General features: G+C 39.3%; 5 protein-coding genes across 12 annotated transcripts; 1 reads left to right on the plus strand and 4 right to left on the minus strand.

Annotated features, from left to right (window-relative positions):
- Nucleotides 1-676: 676 nt before the first annotated feature.
- LOC111469890 (probable E3 ubiquitin-protein ligase XERICO) lies at nucleotides 677-2,446 on the plus strand. Of its 2 annotated transcripts, none has more exons than XM_023115355.1 (2): nucleotides 677-1,155; nucleotides 1,669-2,446. In XM_023115355.1, exon 2 carries the CDS (start codon nucleotides 1,817-1,819, stop codon nucleotides 2,270-2,272), a length of 456 nt encoding a protein of 151 aa, XP_022971123.1. In that variant the 5' UTR covers nucleotides 677-1,155; nucleotides 1,669-1,816; the 3' UTR covers nucleotides 2,273-2,446. The 2 variants fall into 2 exon arrangements, with proteins under 2 accessions (XP_022971123.1, XP_022971124.1); XM_023115356.1 differs by lacking the exon at nucleotides 677-1,155 and adding an exon at nucleotides 1,195-1,390.
- A 127-nt stretch (nucleotides 2,447-2,573) lies between these two features.
- Nucleotides 2,574-4,999, minus strand: LOC111469781. Of its 2 annotated transcripts, none has more exons than XM_023115205.1 (2): nucleotides 4,809-4,999; nucleotides 2,574-4,576 (listed from the first exon to the last, which is right to left on the minus strand). In XM_023115205.1, the coding sequence occupies exon 2, from the start codon at nucleotides 4,510-4,512 to the stop codon at nucleotides 2,791-2,793; it is 1,722 nt and encodes a 573-aa protein (XP_022970973.1). In that variant the 5' UTR covers nucleotides 4,513-4,576; nucleotides 4,809-4,999; the 3' UTR covers nucleotides 2,574-2,790. The 2 variants fall into 2 exon arrangements, with proteins under 2 accessions (XP_022970973.1, XP_022970974.1); XM_023115206.1 differs by having other exon boundaries at nucleotides 2,574-4,569; nucleotides 4,809-4,963.
- A 974-nt stretch (nucleotides 5,000-5,973) lies between these two features.
- LOC111469843 lies at nucleotides 5,974-8,597 on the minus strand. 2 transcript variants are annotated; one of them, XM_023115290.1, is made up of 6 exons: nucleotides 8,272-8,597; nucleotides 8,033-8,178; nucleotides 7,790-7,958; nucleotides 6,795-6,893; nucleotides 6,375-6,490; nucleotides 5,974-6,294 (listed from the first exon to the last, which is right to left on the minus strand). In XM_023115290.1, exons 1-6 carry the CDS (start codon nucleotides 8,494-8,496, stop codon nucleotides 6,156-6,158), a joined length of 894 nt encoding a protein of 297 aa, XP_022971058.1. In that variant the 5' UTR covers nucleotides 8,497-8,597; the 3' UTR covers nucleotides 5,974-6,155. The 2 variants fall into 2 exon arrangements, with proteins under 2 accessions (XP_022971058.1, XP_022971059.1); XM_023115291.1 differs by having other exon boundaries at nucleotides 6,375-6,457; nucleotides 8,272-8,595.
- A 344-nt stretch (nucleotides 8,598-8,941) lies between these two features.
- Nucleotides 8,942-11,489, minus strand: LOC111469905. 2 transcript variants are annotated; one of them, XM_023115376.1, is made up of 3 exons: nucleotides 11,332-11,489; nucleotides 9,542-9,730; nucleotides 8,942-9,319 (listed from the first exon to the last, which is right to left on the minus strand). In XM_023115376.1, exons 1-3 carry the CDS (start codon nucleotides 11,335-11,337, stop codon nucleotides 9,281-9,283), a joined length of 234 nt encoding a protein of 77 aa, XP_022971144.1. In that variant the 5' UTR covers nucleotides 11,338-11,489; the 3' UTR covers nucleotides 8,942-9,280. The 2 variants fall into 2 exon arrangements, with proteins under 2 accessions (XP_022971144.1, XP_022971145.1); XM_023115377.1 differs by lacking the exon at nucleotides 11,332-11,489 and having other exon boundaries at nucleotides 9,542-9,736.
- Nucleotides 11,490-12,066: 577 nt separating this feature from the next.
- Nucleotides 12,067-19,077, minus strand: LOC111469765 (protein ACTIVITY OF BC1 COMPLEX KINASE 7, chloroplastic). 4 transcript variants are annotated; one of them, XM_023115187.1, is made up of 19 exons: nucleotides 18,940-19,077; nucleotides 18,813-18,852; nucleotides 17,773-18,366; nucleotides 17,506-17,649; nucleotides 17,238-17,363; nucleotides 17,069-17,156; nucleotides 16,815-16,908; nucleotides 15,723-15,816; nucleotides 15,562-15,616; nucleotides 15,371-15,462; nucleotides 15,088-15,258; nucleotides 14,263-14,319; nucleotides 14,097-14,180; nucleotides 13,914-13,998; nucleotides 13,726-13,787; nucleotides 12,967-13,041; nucleotides 12,780-12,884; nucleotides 12,543-12,684; nucleotides 12,067-12,461 (listed from the first exon to the last, which is right to left on the minus strand). In XM_023115187.1, exons 3-19 carry the CDS (start codon nucleotides 18,346-18,348, stop codon nucleotides 12,388-12,390), a joined length of 2,124 nt encoding a protein of 707 aa, XP_022970955.1. In that variant the 5' UTR covers nucleotides 18,349-18,366; nucleotides 18,813-18,852; nucleotides 18,940-19,077; the 3' UTR covers nucleotides 12,067-12,387. The 4 variants fall into 4 exon arrangements, with proteins under 4 accessions (XP_022970955.1, XP_022970953.1, XP_022970952.1 ...); XM_023115185.1 differs by having other exon boundaries at nucleotides 17,773-18,350; nucleotides 18,787-18,852; nucleotides 18,940-19,076; XM_023115184.1 differs by having other exon boundaries at nucleotides 17,773-18,350; nucleotides 18,787-18,940.
- Nucleotides 19,078-19,242: the final 165 nt, after the last annotated feature.

The raw sequence follows: 19,242 nt of genomic DNA on the forward strand, positions 1-19,242 counted from the left end.
TCCCAATCACAAAATTCCACTCCCTCAAACTACATACAAAAGCATCGAAAATCCATTATTCATGAGAGGAGCTAAATCATTTTTAAAAATATTAATTGATGGGTATATTTTAAAAAATAATATTTGGATTATATTTTGAATTAAAATTAAAAAAAAAATTGAAATTTTAAATATGTTACAAGTGATTGAACGAAGGTTTTGACCAATTGCAATTCATCGTCATCGGGTTCACTTCCAAATTATTTACTAACTATTAAATAATCGTTGACCTAAGTCTCTATGCTAGAGTTGGGCTCTCGACCGTACATGAACGGTTGTGGTTATTATTAGAGAGAGAACTTCATTCTTGACTTCTTTGCTCGGTCAAGCTTCTTTGTTTTGTATTGTAATCTCGATTCAAAGCTTAAGACTTCGACTTCGTTCCAATTGGCCTACCGTATACACGCCTTTAATGTCAATACTATATGTAAAAAACACCCTTTACTTTCTTTTTTTTTTATAAAAAATTCAAAAAATTCTTACTACTAATATATGGACAAACCGTCTATTAACATCTCATAGATTTTGTAGAAAGATTCCAGTAAAAAAAAAGACTTTTAACATAAAACTTCCGTTTTCAAATTTCTGTTTTAAAATTATGAAGAAAAAGCATCCAACCTACAAAAAATTGACATTAAAAGTAAAGGAGGAGTTGGGTAGCAAACTTACAATTGGGCATATCAGAATTACAGGTAAAGAGATAACATCACAGATTGCAGAGCTACTAATCCTCCTCTTGCGGCAGTGTCTGTGACTTGTAAAGTTGGAAACTTTGATTGACCAACGCCTGGACTTCTTGTCTCCATACAAACCCAGAAAGGATTGGAAAAAATGAGCTTGATCTCATGATATAAAGTAACCATGGTTTTGGGGGGTTTTTCGCTATGAAATCTAACCATGGTTAGATAACTTGGGTTAGTCTCCTTCACAACTGGAGATGTGGGTTTGGGTTTGGGTTTGTCCACAACTCGGCTGCTGCTGCGTATAAAACCACCCAGATGAGCCCTTTGTCATTAACAACCCTTACAAAAACAGATATGAACCTCGTCTCATCGATTCTTTCTTGATCTCTTACCTCTTTCTGTTCATAATCTCCGGTGTGCCTCAGAGTTTTTGGTATGTTCCCTTCTTGCTTTGCGCACTATTTGGCTTGAATTCTTGATTCGGATTCGGATTGTGATCTTCCTTTCATTTTCTGTTCTGGGTTCTTGGGATTTTTGGATTTTCTTTCTGAATTTGTAAGGATGGGTTCTGGGTGGTTTTGAATTTGATCTGAGAGGCGTCGGGGTTTTCATTGGCGTTCTTCTGATGGGTTTTGATCACTTTCTCGAACGTTTTGGATCGTTTCTGGGTAAATCTATTGCTCCAAATCTTGATGTGAAAAGTGGAAACTAAACGTATTCTATAGTGTATGTATGTGTGCGCTGATTAAAGGGTTTCTCTCTGTTTCTTTACTTCTGGTATAAAACTGGCTGTGGAAGATGGTTTTGGTGCTTTTGTTCTATGTTCTTGGCTCTTGTATCTGAACAGATCTCCACACAAGGATGTTTCCATTTCCAATGCAAAATTTTCTGTTCTTTGTTTACTCCATGGATTTCTGATCCTTCTTCGACCTTTGTGCATTTTCAGATGAGATATAAACAGAAGGATCAAACTGAAGAACACTTTGAACTCAGAATTGTGACTTCTTTTACATTTGGCTGATATTTGATTCATTCGGACCGATCCCAGTTCTTCATCTTTCAAAGAATTTTTTGTATCTAAGATTTTGATTGAAATGGGTCTCTCCAGCCTTCCTGCCCCTTCTGAAGGAGTACTAGGAGTGATCCTTGTGAATACGGCAATATCGATTTCCATATTCAAAGGCATAGTTCGGTCGATCCTCCATGTCGTTGGCATCCATCTTTCGACACCATCATCATCAGATTCCATGGAGAATTCTCCTGAATCCATAGACTTCTGTCTTAATCCAAATGGAGGCTACATTGAAGAGTTCCGTAGTCGGATCCCAGCAATTCTGTTTGACAAAGTTCGTAGCTGCAAATGGCTAGAACACGACTGCTCGGTCTGCCTTACCCAGTTTGAACCTGAATCAGAGATAAACCATCTATCTTGTGGCCATGTTTTCCACAGAGTGTGCTTGGAGAAGTGGCTGGACTACTGGAACGTTACTTGCCCACTGTGTCGAACTCCATTAATGCCCGAAGAAGAGACAGCCTCCTGCTTCTGGTGAGCATTATGAACATTATGAACATTATGGTTAAGGAATATCATTCCATGTACAGCAGCATAGTGTATAGATAATCTTAAAAGTGCATCCGCAGGCCATAGAATTTGTACCTTGAAGCGTGATGAGTGTGTGACCCTCTGTTATTTCATTGTAAATATGAAGCTTTCTGTTCGTCTTCTTTGTTGTGTCTATACAGTCTTGAGACTGCCTTTTACATCGCTAAAAACCTGAATAATCTATGCTTCCTGCGCACGTTTTTACTTTTCGAACTTTTCGAACGAGAATCGAACATTTATAAGAAACATTAAATTTTATAAGCAATCTTAAATATCATCAGAATTCTGAAAGACATATATAATACATGGTACTCAGCAAATACAGAAGCTCAACAACTTGAAAATTAGGAAGATCCAAGTGAAGGATAGTTTCTATTGCAAGAACAAAACTCATTATTAAGCTAAAACATTTCTTAATCTATCAATTGATTCTCAAAGCAACAGAAACAATTAACAGATTTCGGACTAATTAGATGCAACACTGCAGGTGTTGATTCCATCCTTGCAATCGTTTGTGAGGTCGTTGAATGTTTCTAGCTGCTTTTTGCCTCTTAAGAACACCTCTGTGTCTACTGATACTCTCATATATCCATCAAATTCAACTGGTGTCCCATTGTTAAGATTCATTGTTTCTGTGTACCATTCGCTGTCTTTGCCCCAAAGATCCTTGTACTCGTCGAGGAAATGGGTAGAGAATTTGTCTTTCAAGGGGTCGAAGTAATCCGTGTTTGGCTCATTGGTAGCAATGTAAAGGTTCCTTCCAGTTTCAAGCTTCTCTTGCAATGTCGACAGAAGCGTATCAGGTGACGTATCAACGTCAAGATTTGGCCAGAGCTCCTTGTTCTTTGCTTTCTCACCTCTCACTATGTGGACTGAATCATAATCCCAGTTCAATCTTGATGCAATTGAAGATACTATATCCATCAGACGTCTTGATTTCCAAATCAAATGCCACGGTCGCTTAACTACGGATTCCGTTTCTCCTTCACAGACGCGATACCAATAATTATCTGGTTCTGTAGATCCAAACTTTCTGAATATCAAGGCATCCTTTACGTCGGCAAGTTTCATAGGTGTGACGCGAAAGTCCTCAACAAGATAAAGGCCTAAACGATCTTTCTTTTGCCATTGCTCCCAATCAGACCAAAACTGACCCTGGTCCAAGATGGATGCGGACTCTTTCAGATGCTCAAAATCAAAATAAAACCTGAAATCCTTTCCTTCCTCATCTTGCTTCGATGAAGTATAGATCGAAGACAGACAAATTTTCAAATCCATAACTAATGTGCGGTTCAAATATTGAGCTTCACCTAAAGCACATAAGAAACTCCACAAGTAATGGTTCATGCTCTTGCATTTATCTCCGCTCATCTCATAAACCAAGTACTTCCCCTGACTAAATGAGCCTTCAGACTCGACCACAGGGAGTGAATCATTCACAACTTCCCCAACAACAGGCAAAGACACTGCATGCTCTAGCTGCTCCATTTTCTTCTCAAAATTATTTTTCGGATTCTTTTTCCTCTTCCTTGCATTAACACCACTGTGGTAGTCACCTATGCTAATGATACTAAGAGTACAATTAGCAGATCTAGTAATCACAAACCTCCTATAATCTTTATAAAAAGAAGCAATCTTCCCTTCCTTGGGTCGAAATCGCCATGCCATATCACAGGTGCTGTCGTTAGAACCACGAACCGGTTTCCCAAACCGGTAAAAGTGAATGTCCTTGAATCGTTCTATGGTGGTCTCCATCATCATATGGAAAACCTCAGGGTCGCGACAATCGATGGGGTCATCCACATTGCTATTGCACTCAGGTGAAGCTCCTTCAGTAGCAGAACCCAAAGCAGAGTTTTCAGCATCAATGATTTTGACAATATCAGTTTCATTTAGAAATGTTGCAAATGCAGTTTGATTGGCAGCCATGAAATCCTCCCCAGTTTTCATCACAGTGCTATCAGTTTTAAAAGTGGCATTGGAGTTAGACGTGAGAAAGGTAGTGATCTTGGTCGATGGGTGAAAAAGTGGGTCCTCAGGCTCGTAAGTGGCCGCGATTATAGTAAAAATCAAAACCCCAACCACAAACAGAGTGAAACAAAGATTTCCAATAAGAGCAAGCGCATTCTGACCCAGATTCTCTGGTCTAAAACTTCCACTTCTGTAAAGAGAAGACCGACCCAACATCTTTCCAAGCGTCAACTTCCCCAAATCTACAACTATCAAACAACTCGAAAAAAAACCCTGAAACCTAGAACGCCAAAAAGTCATTTACAGAACAATCGACAACAAAAGTAAGGGCAATCTCATAGATCTCAACAAAAATGTGGAAGAACAAAAGGAAAATACAAAATGAGGCTCCCCGAGTTCAATAATCCAACAAAACCCACAACCAAATCCGCAGAAATCAAAGAAAACAAAGCTTCAATTCCACAAGTACATTGATCTGGAACAAGCGAATTAGAAAGTTCTCTAACTCGTACCTGACTCAAGGAAGAAGATGACTCGAGCAATTGAACACCATGGGTTTGAAGTGAGCGTGAGATGCGAGATGAGAGTGAACAGAGGGAATGCTAGATTCCGCTGAGCCCCAAAATAGTCAAAGTGACGACCGAGTAGTCGGCGAGAGAAATGGAATATATAATAAATAAATAATAATTAAACTGAGAAGGGGGAATTTTGATATTGTTACGGTAACCACAAGGTGAACTGCACATGACTCACACGATGCTTCCACGTGTCAATATGGGACGAAACATCGTCGATTTTACTTGTTGATTTCATCTGAGCTGGAGCGGTTTATTCGGTAGTTTCGGCCACCGACAGTGGCAATATCGTAATTAAAGGAAACACTTTTTTGCCTTCCATGAAGACTCATTCTTAGCTTAAAAGTTGTTCTAAAATTATTTTATAAAACCTATAAAATTGTAACGATGATTAGATTTTTTTTTTTTTTTAAGTAACTGAATAATATTTGTTAGCAATAGTTTTGAACAGTTACGCAATAGATCTGAACAGTTATAATATTAGAAGAGCTAGACATTGATATCTGTTAGCGGTAGATTTGAATTGTGACAAATGGTATGAGAAGAGCTAGACACGGGATAGATTTGAATTGTGACAAATGGTATTAGAAGAGCTAGACATTGGACGGTGGAGAATGTGAGGCTAACAATATCTATTAATAGTATATTTGGACCATTACAAATGGTATCAGAAGAGCCCGACACTAGTCGGTGGGGTTGACAATATCTGTTAATATGAGATTTGGATTGTTACAAATAGTATAAGAAGAGCCAGACGTGGAGCTGACAATATCTACTACCAATAGGTTTGAACGGTTACAAATGGTATCAGAAGAGTCCGACACTGAATGTGGGACTGACAATATCTGTTAGCAGTAGGCTGACATGGTAATAAATGATGAAGAGTCAGATACTGAGAGATGGGGTTGTTACAAATAGTATCAGAGCTAGAATGGTGTGCCAACAAGGATGCTATAACATCCCACACTGATTGTAGAGGGGAACTAAACATTCTTTATAATGGTATAAAAATCTCTCCCTAGCAGATAATTTTAAATAGTGAGACTGAAAATGATACGCAACGAGCTTCAACTGTCCCTTCTACTGAAAGAAGCTCAATATCACATTACCCTTTTTCTATTAAAGAAACATAATAACATAAGAACAAGACAAACATCATTTGACTGTCACTTTATCCTAATCTACTATGTTTTGAGACACAAAACTTCTCCCTGTACCTTAAAGCCTGTTTTTTCTCACAATTGCAGCTAAGCTTCCTTGTTCTGGTTCACTTTAGAAACATGACTATTTTGGTTCAGATGCAGCTGCGTTGGGTGGAACGGTAGTCGTCATTGTAGTAGGCAACGGCCGCAGGATGAGATACAAGGCAGGACCTAAAAATGGCACGACCGAAAACGGAACGAGCCAAGATCCTTTGTCGTACCTGGAATGAGTTCATTGCAATGTTACCAACAAAGCTTAAATGGAATCGAGTAAGGATTCACATGAGAATGTAGTCCGAACCATTTTCGAGCAGTCTTGTCATTGTAAACCCAAAATGGAGCAAATGAAGATAGTAGCATGAAGTCGATGCTCATGGCATGGATCTGCATCAATAACGTTTCGAAACTGGGGTAAGACTGACATTTCAATGAAACACTGAAACTATCTGCATCAATAACGTTTCGAGTCCGGGGTAAGACTACAACATTTCACCCGACATTTCAATGAAACACTGAAACTATCTGCATCAATAACGTTTCGAGACCAGGGTAAGACTACAGTTTGATTCAGCAAGAAAACGTTCTTCAACTAGTCTACAAATGAAGAATTTTAACAACATATTCGACACGTTGCATCAGATAACAATGAACCACCATGGGCATGAAGACACGGGCGCAAAATAACTACGATACTAAGTGGAAGTCGAATCGCTAGACTTACAAATCTGCTCTCTCTGAAGTACTGGTAAAATGCCTTCCACGCACTCTCACCAGCTAATCCAGCATAAAATAGTATACCGAGTCCTGCAGCAAATGTTATCTGATTCCAACATGGTTAGCTTTCATTTTGAATCAAATTGTAGGGCCAAAAAAGATAGAAACAGCTGAAGCAGTGATGTAGTGGTGCTTCTGAACCATTATGCAACCTTCAAACTAGTTTCGTTATAAGATACAGAAAACATCAACACAATCTTCAACCTGTTCTTGCTGTAAATATGTGAGTGTGTTGTGTGATTCTCTGTATCTACTCTAATCGCAGAAGCCTACCACTAACATATATTGTCCTCTTTGAACTTTCTCTTTTGGGCTTCCCCTCAAATGGTATTAAAGCTAAACACCGGACAGTGTACCAGCAAGACCAAAGGGGGTGGACACCGGGCAGTGTGCCAGCGAGGATGTTGGGCTCTAATGGGGGTGGATTATGAGATCCCACATTGGTTGTAGAGAGGAGCAAGTGCCAACAAGGACGCTAGACCCTAAAGAGGGTGGATTGTAAGATCCCACATCGGTTGTAGAGAGGAGCAAGTGCCAATAAGGACGTTGGACCCTAAAAGGAGTAGATTGTGAGATCCCATATTGACTGTAGAGAGGAACAAGTGCCAACGAGGACGCTGGGTCTCGAAGGAGATGGATTGTGAGATCCCATATCAAGTGGAGAGAGCAACGAGTGCCAGTGATGACGCTGGGCCGAAGGGGGTAGATTGTGGATCCCACATTAATTAGAGAGAGGAACGAATGCCGACGCTGGGCCCCGAAACATTCGTTGTAAGGGTGTGGAAACTTCTGATTAATCGAGTCGTCTTAAAAACCTTGAGGAAAAGTCTAAAAGGAAAAGCATAAAGAGGACAATATCTGCTAATGCTCGAGCTCGGTGGACGAGGTACGTATAATATAGTAACCAGATAAAGGGAGGGTAAGGGGACGAATTTTCCATACCCCAGAAGTGAATTTGGACTCGAGGAAATTCAAAGGCCATCTCTTGAGTTCATCTTCCTCAACAGGAGGTGGCGGTGGCTTCCGAAGTACAAAATATGGAAGAAGACCGTAGGCACCCAAGAAGAACGACAGTACTAGGAAAGGCCAGACAGGAACATTGCTATTTGAGCTGCAGATACAAGAATCATGTCACTAAACAATTTGAATTGAGCTGAAAAGGCAAGAAATCCAAATTTTATCTACCTTCTGCCAGAAGGAAGCAGCAGCATGCCATAAACCAGTGGCCACAAGCCCATAATATACCAAAGAGACACAAGCACTTCATTCATTTTGAAGCCATCGTCACTTTTCAAGTTCAAAAGCTTCTTCAAGAGATATATGTCCATTGACTGCAAATTTTCAAGCAAAACACATAGAATCGCATTCGATGAACTAAAGGAAGAAAAACAGAGAAGAAGAAGAACAAGACAATCATGTTTTACCGGAGTCCGATTCGGAGCGAGATTGAAGACATAAAACATTAGACCAGCCCAGAAAGAAAACAGTAGAATCGAGGTCGTCCAGTCTCTTCCCTCCCCACCATATCTGCCGCCGTCGCCGTCGCCGCTACCGCCGCGCTCGTATTCTATTGGTCTCGCTTTTTCCCCAACTGGGTCTCCTGCCGTTTGATTTCCCGATGCTCTCCGCCATTTTTGAAGCAAACCCATTTTGCTGGAGCTTGAATCTCGACGAATGTTGAAAGTGGGGCAGGCCGAAATCGTGAAGGGTATGATTTGAGGAAGTAATTTAGGCTAATTTAGGGAATACCCATAAGGAATACATTTATATCTACATTATACGAGGCCTTTAAAAAATTCAAACTTACTCGAATTTTTGCTTTAGAGATAATGATATTATAGTACAGTAAAGAGTCGTAAATTTAAAGAGACGGTTGGAGGGCTCTGTAGGTTTCAGGAAATTTATGAGTCATATATCTCTGTGTTTCCGTCACCGATTCATCGCCGACTTGATTATGGAATTACAAGTGTCGAACAACACTGATTCATTGCAGCCTGAGTGCGAGTTTCTGTATTTACATGTGTCAATTCTTTGGCTCCCCTGGTTTGTTAGTTTGTGGATCAAGAGTTTTTCAAGAAAACATGAACCTTTAGATTACATAAGAACAGAAACATTTGAAATCATTCAGGAAAGGAACTGTCACAAACAACATCATTTCACAACTAGAGAACAGGGGGAGGGATGATGATGATAAGCAACAATCTCCGACAATTGTCATTTATGCAGCAGAAGACCAACATAAACAAGACAACGATGTTTTAAGCATATCCTCATTCCCAAACCCCAAATTATTGACAAGTTCTAACAAATGGAGTCCAGCATTTTCCATCACAGGCTCTAAATACAGCTTCAGTCTTGCAGACAAGGTCACGTCTTGAGAATTTGCAGATTATACATTTTATGCTGAACCCCGCTATCAAGCGCCCGTAAGGCTTATGATTCTGCAGCTTGCAAGCAGCAAAACCATTTTTTCTGCAAATCCCAATTCGCAATCATGAGAAAATGACAGTGTTCTTACTTCAAAAACAGATGGAATTGGTTTAAACACGGTTATATTTACAACTGTGGCTCTATCAGTAATCTTGTAACGGTCCAAGTCAACCGCTAGCAGCTATCCTCTTTAGATTTTCCCTTCTCCCGTTGCTTCTAAAACAAATCAAAGAAATTGAAAAGATTTGGGTGCAAAGAACTTACAGGCTGAGACTTTCCAAGAACAGCGCCATGCTTATATGAAGGGTCATCCTTTGCAGGAGAGTCAGGTAAGCCACCAGTCTTTTTCTCGTTCCTGGCTTTATTGAAGATGACTGTGAATCCCTCGGCGGATGCGGGATCGTTGACATCCCATTCGCCGAACTTTGGTAAGGGACTGCTACTGCCTTTTTCCTGCATAGTCAATAAGCTTATGAATGGCAGACATTTCAAGGCAATATTTGCATATTAGTGTGAAAGTATATACTTAGCTATAGCTAATTAACTTAGTCACTTCTCCTTTCTTCTTGGGTCAAATCTCTATATCCTTATCCATTTATGAGCTAAGTCACAATCCAAAAGATCCTCCCAGCTAACCAACCTCACGTTAGGAAGAGCCAACCCGGATGGTGAGACATGCTGAAACTATGTTGAGGATTATTGAGAGGAGTAGCCCCACATTGATTAATGAAGAGGAAGATCAACGGTTTATAAGTAAGGAACACTAACTCTATTGGTATGAGGCCTTATGTGGAAACCATAAGTAGAGCCATGAGAGCTTATCTTTAAAGTGGACAATATCATATCATTATGGAGGTTTGTGGTTCCCAACATAGTATCAGAGTCGTGCCCTTAACTTAACCATGCTAATAGAATCCTCAAGTGTCGAACAAAGAAGTTGTGAGCCTCGAAGGTATAATCAAAGGTGATTCAAGTGTTGAACAAAGGTGTACTATGTTTGAGGGCTTTAGAGAAGGAGTCGAGCCTCGATTAAGGGGAGGCTGTTCAAGAGCTCTAGAGAATGAGGCCTCAAGGGGAGGCTCTATAGTGTACTTTGTTCGAGGGGAGGATTGTTGAGGATTATTGAGAGGAGTAACTCCACGTTGGCTAATTAAGAGAAAGATCATGGGTTTATAAGTAAGGAACTCTATCTCCATTGGTACCGGGCCTTTTAAGGAAAACAAAAGTAAAGCCATAAGAGCTCATGCTCAAAGTGGAGTGGAGGTTCGTGGTTCCTAACCGACTAATGAACGATTATAGAATAAAATCTTAGAAACATCTCTTAAAACTCATGCAGAGACTGGTAAAAACAGAAGAACATGAAAGAATTCATGAAGGGAGTTCACATCGTCTAAAGAACTCAGATTCAACCTTCATAGAAAGCTCACATTAGAAACAACATCCATCCCCAACCTAAATACAGCGCACTCCAAGAATCATACATGAGATATTCACCAAGTTCGTCAAAAGCTCAGCTTAACACAGCATCACAAGATATGAATTGGGCTCTTTTGTTTGTTTGAATGAACCTCTCAAAGTTCAAGCATGCCTAAGAAGAAAAAAACTCCAATTGTTCCTTTAGCATACTTGCAAACGTTTAAAAGAACTGATTGAGTGAAAACCCCACATTCCCAAGTGAAGAAACCCCACCAATCCCTCAGCAAAATTACTAACAAAACCATGCAGAAAAGGCTAAACGCAAATAAACACTCGTTCAACCACAATGAAAGTGAGCACAAGGGAAAGAACAGGCAACAAACACAGTTCCAAATACAGAAACAAAACAATCAGAGAGAAAGCAAAAGGCAGAGGCCATAAAACCCTCCTGTTTTAGAACACCCCTTTGACAGGAACAAGAAGATCCAAAGGAAAAAAGACATGGAAAGCACGGTAACAATCTAATCAAGCCAAAAAAAACTCAAACCCAGAAACGATCAAGTCCTACAATCAAAATCTGAGTCGAGTTGAAAGAAGTAAACGATGAAATAAATGAAGGGTGTGCGTGGATTTCTTACCGCCATGACTGAGCTCTGAGAAGAAGAAGATGTTGAAGGATAAAGCCGCCTTGAGAAAGGGGTCTATGATTGATTCAGAGAAGAGGAGAGAGAAGAGGAGAGAGAGGGGGGGGAAGAAGAAGGGCTAAGACTGGGACCAAGAAGGAATTGGCTAATGGGATGATATAGAAGTGGAGAGTGGGACCCGCGTGTAAGCAACTTCGAAGGCCGTTTAATGGTGTGCTACTTCCAGCTGTGTAATGCCCAAGCGCCAACCCCCAGACGTTGAAACAGACGAACCTTTTTTTTTTTTATAAACAATTAATTAATTAGTTCAACCTTTTCCCTCCTATCGAATATTTATTTTCTATTCTTCCCTTAATCACATTTCTAATTTTCAATTCAATATTTGATTTTAAATATTTGATTCAATTATCTTTTCTGGATAATTGTGTTTGTTTTTTTCGTGTAATTATCATTATTTTATAAAAATGACAAAAATTGGTGACGAACACGCCATTAAACGAACAACCGCAATAGATATAATAGAGATATCGTACCAACGACTACTATAGTATTTATAATATCTCAAGTTAAATCTATCTCGTCAAACTTAATAAGAGTGGCGTCAGTGACTTTTAGAACAAGTGAAAAAATGTGGATAAATCAAAAACTTATTATACACAAAATTAAAACCTTATAGATTTATTAGACAATTTTAAAGTTTTGGATCTGAATTATAAAAAATTCAATCACTTATTAAACACCCGAGACCTCAGTCGATGAATCGAACGAGTAATTCCCATGAAAGAAACAGAGAAAAATGGAGAATGAAACTGCGTTGAATCAAATAAAATAAACAATATGATACATTTAAAATGGAAGACAGTGTTCTAAATTCTAACCCAAGTTTATATCAGCAGCTTCTCCTCCAAACCTATAACCAGTTCTTGTTTCCTTCCTGTATGCAGTTTTCACTTCCAAACTGCCTGGGACTTGCCCATGTTGAAGGGATTGTATATCTATATGAATATATGTATATATATATAAGAAAGTTGATGTTTGGAGAGTCAAAAATCAGATCATTTCCTCAAATTTGTCAAGCTTTTTAACCCGTTGCATACTCCGAAGAACAAGCGCCAAGAACACTCCTGTATTTCGCCAAACAATTGACACTAAAATTTGAACTTCTAATTCAAACTTGCACAGTAAGAAAAAGAGCTCGAGCTCACCTGCCCCGACGAATGATCCACTGGCAATGGCTTGGTTGCCTTGAGAGCTTACGGTGATTCCGAGGTTCAAAAGCGTACCGCCCATCACGCTGTACATCGTTGCCATTTGAAGTATTGTTGCTTTCCTTGCTGCTCTTTCGGACTATGATTTCCATCAGAATATAGTGAAGTTTTGATATTTGCTGATTTCATAGTAATTAGATCATGTAAGAGTTTAAGAAGTAATTGAATATGTACCTCCAGCACTCGGACTCGAAGCTTTAAGTCCCCCGACTCAAGCTGTTGTACGAATTCCTCTATTCTTTGAACTCTGGACGGCATGGAAATGGTGGATGTTCTGGCCTGAAAATGAATTGCTATATTTTGTGAGAACTTTCGCTATATGAAGAGAGAATGGAAGAAAAACTCAAAGGAACCATTGTACTTCATTGGCTTGCTTCCTTATCTCCTCCACAAGTTGTGTTCTGCTTTGCTCCTTCTGTTTTAAGTCTAAAAGCTCCTGCACATAGTTTTCACAGAAACCACTTGAAAAACCTTTATGGATATCCAAAAGAACTATGAATAGATCATTTAAAAAAGTGTCAATGGTATGATATTTACCATACCATGGTACTGCATAAGCTCTCATGTTTTTCTTTTGGTTGCTTGAAAAGGTCTCATACTAATGGAGATGTATTCCTTACTTATAAACACATGATCAATCCCTTAATTAGCCGATGTGGGACTCCTCTCCCAACAATCCTCAACAATCCTCCCCTCGAACAAAGTACACTATAGAGCCTCCTCCCCTGAGGCCTATAGAGCCTTCGAACAACCTCCCTTTAACTGAGGCTTGACTCCTTCTCTAGAGCTCTCGAACAAAGTATACTCTTTGTTCGACATTTGAGTCACTTTTGACTATACCTTCAGGGCTCACAACTTCTTTGTTCGACATTTGAAGATTCTATTGACATAACTAAGTTAAGGGCATGACTCTGTTACCATGTTAGGAACCATGGACCCTCCACAAGAGTATGATACTGTCCACTTTGAGCATAAGCTCTCGTGGCTTTGCTTTTGGTTTCCACAAAAGGCTTCATACCAATGGAGATGTATTCCTTACTTATAAACCCATGATCTACCCCTTAATTAGTCGACGTAGGACTCCTCTCCAACAATTCTCAACAAAAAGAACCTAACAAACCTGTGCGTATGGTGCAGCAATCTTCACGAAGGAAAAATCTGGGTCGAGTGTGTAGCCTATACCTGAAACGACATTCGATTCCGTAGTCAAGAGCAGAAACGTAACCTAGTTGAAGTTGGTCAGCTTCTATACTTTAAAACAAAGAAAATGATGGCTCAATTACAAAAGCACAAGAGAGTGAGATCAACCTTCCAGGGTAGAAAATGCCCTCAATACAAAGGTAAAGGTGGAGGGGAATCGAAAAGGTTGATCCTGAGCTATTGCAAATAAATCCTGCCAGACAACCACGCTTGAGTTTATAAAAGATGATATTGATATCAAATTTGACAAAACCGAGCCTTCAACATTTGCTGAATTGAATATGTGCACACCTCTCCAATTGCAGCCAGAGTCTGCTGCTGATCTGGAGTTTGGCTCAAGAGTGTGTCCAAGAAAAACTGAATGGATCTCCTCACCTAAATAAAAAATTCGATGAATGATAAGGCCAAAAACATAATTAGTTTTGTGAGATTTATATTCAATTTGCACACTGTATACCGCAGACAGATCTCCTGTTGGCTGAAGTGCTTCAAGATCTATGAGCCTTTGCATAACCTGCAAGGTTGCAGCCTTTATCCGTAAAAGTAATTACCATAACAACAGATGCATCGACAGTTTTGCACCACCCCCATGAATCACATGATATAAATATGCTTTGCATCCGTTTTACTATAATCTATAGCAAATTCAAAAAAACCATTATGAGCCTCAAAATCTGTATATCTACTCTTTTGTATGAGTGTGAGATCTCACATCGGTTGGAAAGGGGAACGAAACGTTCCTTATAAGGGTGTGAAAAACCTCTCCCTAGTAGTCGTGTAATGGGAAAGGTCATAAGAGAAAACCCAAAGAGGACAATATCTAATAACGGTGAACTTAGGCTGTTACAAATGGTATCAGAGCGAGACTACGGGTGGTGTGCCAACAAGGACGCTAGGCCTCAGGGAGTGGATTATGAGAACCCACATCAGTTGGAGAGGGGAACGAAACATTCCTTATAAGGTATAGAAAACCTCTCTCTAGTAGACGCATAATGGGGAAGCCCACAAGGGAAAACTCAAAAACCTTGAGGAGCGCGAAAGGGAAAGCCCAAAGAGGACAATATCTACTAATGGTGAACTTGGCCTGTTACAGTGTAAGGAGTGGGGAAGCAGCTTGTTCGATTATCATATTTGATTTGTTTGAAATAAGGGTTCCACGAATCAGGATCCTAGGAGCAAGAATTTCTCCATACGACCTATCACGGACACAGAGTAACGTAAAGTCTTACATTGAAGTCATTTGATACTTACGAAATGAAAAGAATGTGAAGTAAAAGTAAACCTTTTTTGCATCTTTCTCATAAACGGCATAAAAAAGGTCGAGCAGCCGCTCTCTAGTGAAGGATTTGATTTCCCCCATCATGCCAAAATCATAATATATGATTGCTTCATCAACATCAATAGCAAGATTTCCCGGATGAGGATCCGCATGAAAGAAACCAGTCTTCAGTATCTGAAAGATTAAGTATGCTTTGACTAAATCATAATAGAACGGCTTTCATCATATTCACTGCCAGAAATAGCTAATAATATGGATCAGTTTATATCAGACTGACAGACCAGACCTGAATTAAGTATGCTTCAATGGCATGTGATGAAATTTGAGAGCGACTAAAGCCACGTGAGTCTAGAACATTCAGCTGATTTATCTTAACCCCTACAAATAGGATAGCAATGTTATTCTTAAGTAACACTGAAACATGCCAAAATATGATTGTGTTGTGATATTTCAGAAACGCATTGCTCGGGGTCAAACCTGGTACATACTCCAAAGTCAATACCTTCAAAGCAGTGTAGTCCCAAAAGACAAGCTACAAGAAGAAAGAGGAAGTTTATTTAGTTAAGACTTGTATAGCAAATTTTAGTTCTGTACGTAAGATAAGTATCGATGAATGACTTATGTATGAAGAAACGTACGGGTACTCGAACCCACTTTATATTACGAAAATCCCTGCGGAATCTATCAGCATTTTTGCCTTCATTTATGTAGTCAATTTCTTGATACAAAATACTGCAACCATGAATCAGAAAGTGAGTCAAAAATTAATCAAAACATCATAATTAGCATCGTTTAATGAAGAAAAATGAGCTATAGTTTATGCACACAAAAAACTCATGATGAACCAACATGGGGACATCTCCCTTAGAAGGGTGCAAATTAAGGAAACTTCAATAAAGTCATGAAGTCCAGCTAAAATGAATAATACACTATACAGCACATGAAATATCATCTTAGATGACTGAAAAAACAAGTGCATACTCCTCAATCAGAAACTTTTAGTGCTCTTAATAGGCTACCGCGTGAAGAATCATGTGTTGAGGATTGTTGGAAGGGAGTCCCACATTGGCTAATTAAGGGGGAAGATCATGGGTTTATAAGTAAGGAATACATCTCCATTGGTATGCAGCGTTTTGGAGAAACCAAAAACAAAACCATGAGAGGTATTGTTGAAAATGGAGAATATTATACTATTGTGGAGGGTCATGATTCCTAACATGGTATCAAGGTCATGCCCTTAATTTAGATGTCAATAAAATCCTCAAATGTCGAACAAAGAAGTTGTGAGCCTCGAATGTTAGTAAAAAATGACTCAAGTGTTGAACAAAGGGTGTACTTTGTTCGAGTGCTCCAAAGAAAGGAGTCGAGCCTCGATTTAGGAGAGGCTATTCGATGGCTACATAGGTCTCAGGGGAGGCTCTATGGTGTACTTTGTTCGTAAGGAGGATTGTTGAGATTGTTGGGAGGGAGTTCCACATTGGCTAATTTAGAGAATAATCATGGGTTTATAAGTAAGGAATACATCTCCATTGAAATGAGGCATTTTGGGGAAACCAAAAACAAAACCATGAGAGCTTATGCTCAAATTGGACAATATCATACCATTGTGGAGGGTCGTGATTCCTAACATCATGATTTCAGTGTATTTATATAGATGTCTCCAGCACACAATAACACCAATTCATTTTATTACAATGAAAGATATTCGCTAAAATAAGCTTACTACTTACGTAGCACATTCTTCGTATATACCAATCCAATCTCTTGTAGAGCCACCAAAGGTTTCACTTCTTTGAAAATATTCTGCAATTAGCTTCAAATTCTCTGTTGATGACATACAAACAATAGTAAAACTCAAAATGTAACCTGAATGGCACATGTCTCGAACTCAACGTCCAAATTACATAATCGAGTCCGACCAATCAGCTGAAAAGAACTGGCGTTTTATTATCTCCAGAAAACTCGATAAAAGTTGAATTCTTACTCAGGTCAATGTCAAAAAGCTTCTTGAGACCAGGTCTTTGAACTTTGATGACCACCCTCTCTCCATTATGCAGTATTGCACGATGGACCTAAAGACAATATTACTCAAATTAATGCTGAAGAAACTAGACTTGAACTAAATGCAGGTAACTATCACTTTTTTAATGCACCTGGCCAAGGCTTGCTGCAGCAATAGGACGGTCCTCAAATTCTTTGAACAAAGTATCGATCGGGGCACCCAGCTCACTCTCAATGAACCCTCTAGCTTTTTCTGGAGAGAATGCAGGGACTTTATCCTGATTACACAATATCAGAAACACAAATCTTCTGATTGTTATTCAGCAGTGTATCACACCATTCTGTAATTTCGATATCTGAATATCCTTGTGACACGAAGGCTATAGCCATTTGGAAATTCAATTAAAATAGTACTGATACCTGTAACTTAGCTAGCTCGTCCACATACTCACGAGGAAATAGATCCGACCTTGTTGAGGAGAGCTGTCCAAGCTTGATAAAAGTAGGACCAAGCTGCAGCACACGCTCCCGCAGCCAAGACGCGGTCTTTTGCCTTCTTTTTTTCTGGATGGGGAGAGTGATGATAGAATTAAAGGAGCATACTATATTCTAGTCTAGAAAATCATAAAACGAACATGAAATGAGGTAATTTAAGAGATAACTAACAACCACATGAAAGTATTCAACCTGCTTGTCTTCTGAGAAGCCTTCTGCATACGTCCATTTTGCATTTTCCAAGAAAACACGAACCCGTAAGGAAACGATGAAACTCCAAACATCGATACTCCTTTGCACAGAGTTATAATTTTCATTAGCCCAACTGAAACCTTCATCTGAGGGCAAAATTTTAAGGTCCTCAAGTGGTGGAAGCTTTTGGGAGTCTATAACATTCGTTCTCTTAATCAACGGACGAGACGGGCTGCGCTTAATTATACTTGCCCCATTGATAGCCTGCCTTTTGCCATTTATTTTCTCCACTTTATCGGCAGATACACCCTTTGTTTTCACTACTTCATTTATAGGTGCCATCTTAACAGCTCTTCCATAGGTGCTTAACCTTGGAGGCGATGTATTATGCTGCAATTCATTGCCAATCCTTAAATGTCGAGAACGTGGAGGATTCCAAGTCGACTTCTCGATCTTGTTGAATGTATTAAGTGAAATTGATCTTGAAAAACACAGATCATAAGCTTGTCTCCCTTTTCCCTCATTTAACTTTGCTTCGCAGAAATAACAGCTGTGGGAAGCCAGTGTTGCCGCCATCTCTAGCTTGTGAAATGGCTTAACATCAACACAAAACGCATAAGAACGAGCTAATATGTTCCTTGAGATTATAGAGTTTATGGCTGCTCAAAGCATTCGAGCAAAATAATGGTCAGGAATCAAAGAAACTGAAACTCTATCAAATAAATAGCGCGTGAATCTTAGTTTGCTAATTCTGTTCAACATGAATCGATCAAAAAGAGGCGAAAAAAAGTCAAGAATGCCTCGAACTGTTTCGTTTGATCAATCTTTTCAATAATTTCACTGATTCCATCGAGTGAACTCATCACGCACTACAAATTTCCCAGAAAATATGAACAATCCAAATCAAAGTGGCATGAAAATACCCAAAAAATCAAGTGAAATGAACATCGAAGTATCTGAACTCGAATTGAGCAATCTTAAGTGGGACGTGTATCACAAATGCAAGAAGAAAACAAGAAAGATGTGACAGAAACGCTTACTGGGTGCGCCTGTTTTTCCGAATTCTCAGCGTCCAAGCAACTGAAACCAGGAGAGAGGGTCCAAAAATCAAATGGATTAACGATCACAACAGAAATGAAATAGTATCTCCAGAGTTTGAACAATAACCTCTCAGATTCTTGGTGCGTATTAGAGTCAGATAGCGGTGGCCATCTTGTCCGTTTCTACTGGTGGCCACTGTGGTCGTTGAGCGGCTTGAGCCATTGTTTGATGAACACGGAATGCGTGGCCACCTATGAACCTGTGATTTCGAGCTAGCTTGTGGTGGGAAACGAGGGCCCTTCGCGTCAACAAAATTATTTATTTATTTAATTCGAAATATAAAAGAAAATTGTGTTTAGATTTTACAAAGGTGGGTATAATATTTTATGCCATCCTACTAATTTTTTTTATCTTAAATTATATAATATT

This window comes from Cucurbita maxima, unplaced genomic scaffold (assembly GCF_002738345.1).
Source record: "Cucurbita maxima cultivar Rimu unplaced genomic scaffold, Cmax_1.0 Cma_Scf00041, whole genome shotgun sequence".
In the NCBI taxonomy this organism is placed as follows: Eukaryota; Viridiplantae; Streptophyta; class Magnoliopsida; order Cucurbitales; family Cucurbitaceae; genus Cucurbita; species Cucurbita maxima.

Coding starts and splice junctions, on each gene's coding strand:
- LOC111469890 (XM_023115355.1), top strand. CDS start 1,817: ATGGGTCTCTCCAGCCTTCCTGCCCCTTCTGAAGGAGTACTAGGAGTG.
- LOC111469781 (XM_023115205.1), bottom strand. CDS start 4,512: ATGTTGGGTCGGTCTTCTCTTTACAGAAGTGGAAGTTTTAGACCAGAG.
- LOC111469843 (XM_023115290.1), bottom strand. CDS start 8,496: ATGGGTTTGCTTCAAAAATGGCGGAGAGCATCGGGAAATCAAACGGCA. Junction 7,959..8,032: donor CTGCTTCCTTCTGGCAGAAG/GTAGATAAAATT, acceptor TTGTATCTGCAG/CTCAAATAGCAATGTTCCTG. Junction 6,894..7,789: donor AGTCCAAATTCACTTCTGGG/GTATGGAAAATT, acceptor TGTTGGAATCAG/ATAACATTTGCTGCAGGACT.
- LOC111469905 (XM_023115376.1), bottom strand. Junction 9,320..9,541: donor TTCTTGGAAAGTCTCAGCCT/GTAAGTTCTTTG, acceptor TGGGATTTGCAG/AAAAAATGGTTTTGCTGCTT.
- LOC111469765 (XM_023115187.1), bottom strand. CDS start 18,348: ATGGCGGCAACACTGGCTTCCCACAGCTGTTATTTCTGCGAAGCAAAG. Junction 15,259..15,370: donor TTGAAGCATACTTAATTCAG/GTCTGGTCTGTC, acceptor TTAATCTTTCAG/ATACTGAAGACTGGTTTCTT. Junction 13,999..14,096: donor CTCTGGCTGCAATTGGAGAG/GTGTGCACATAT, acceptor GTTGTCTGGCAG/GATTTATTTGCAATAGCTCA.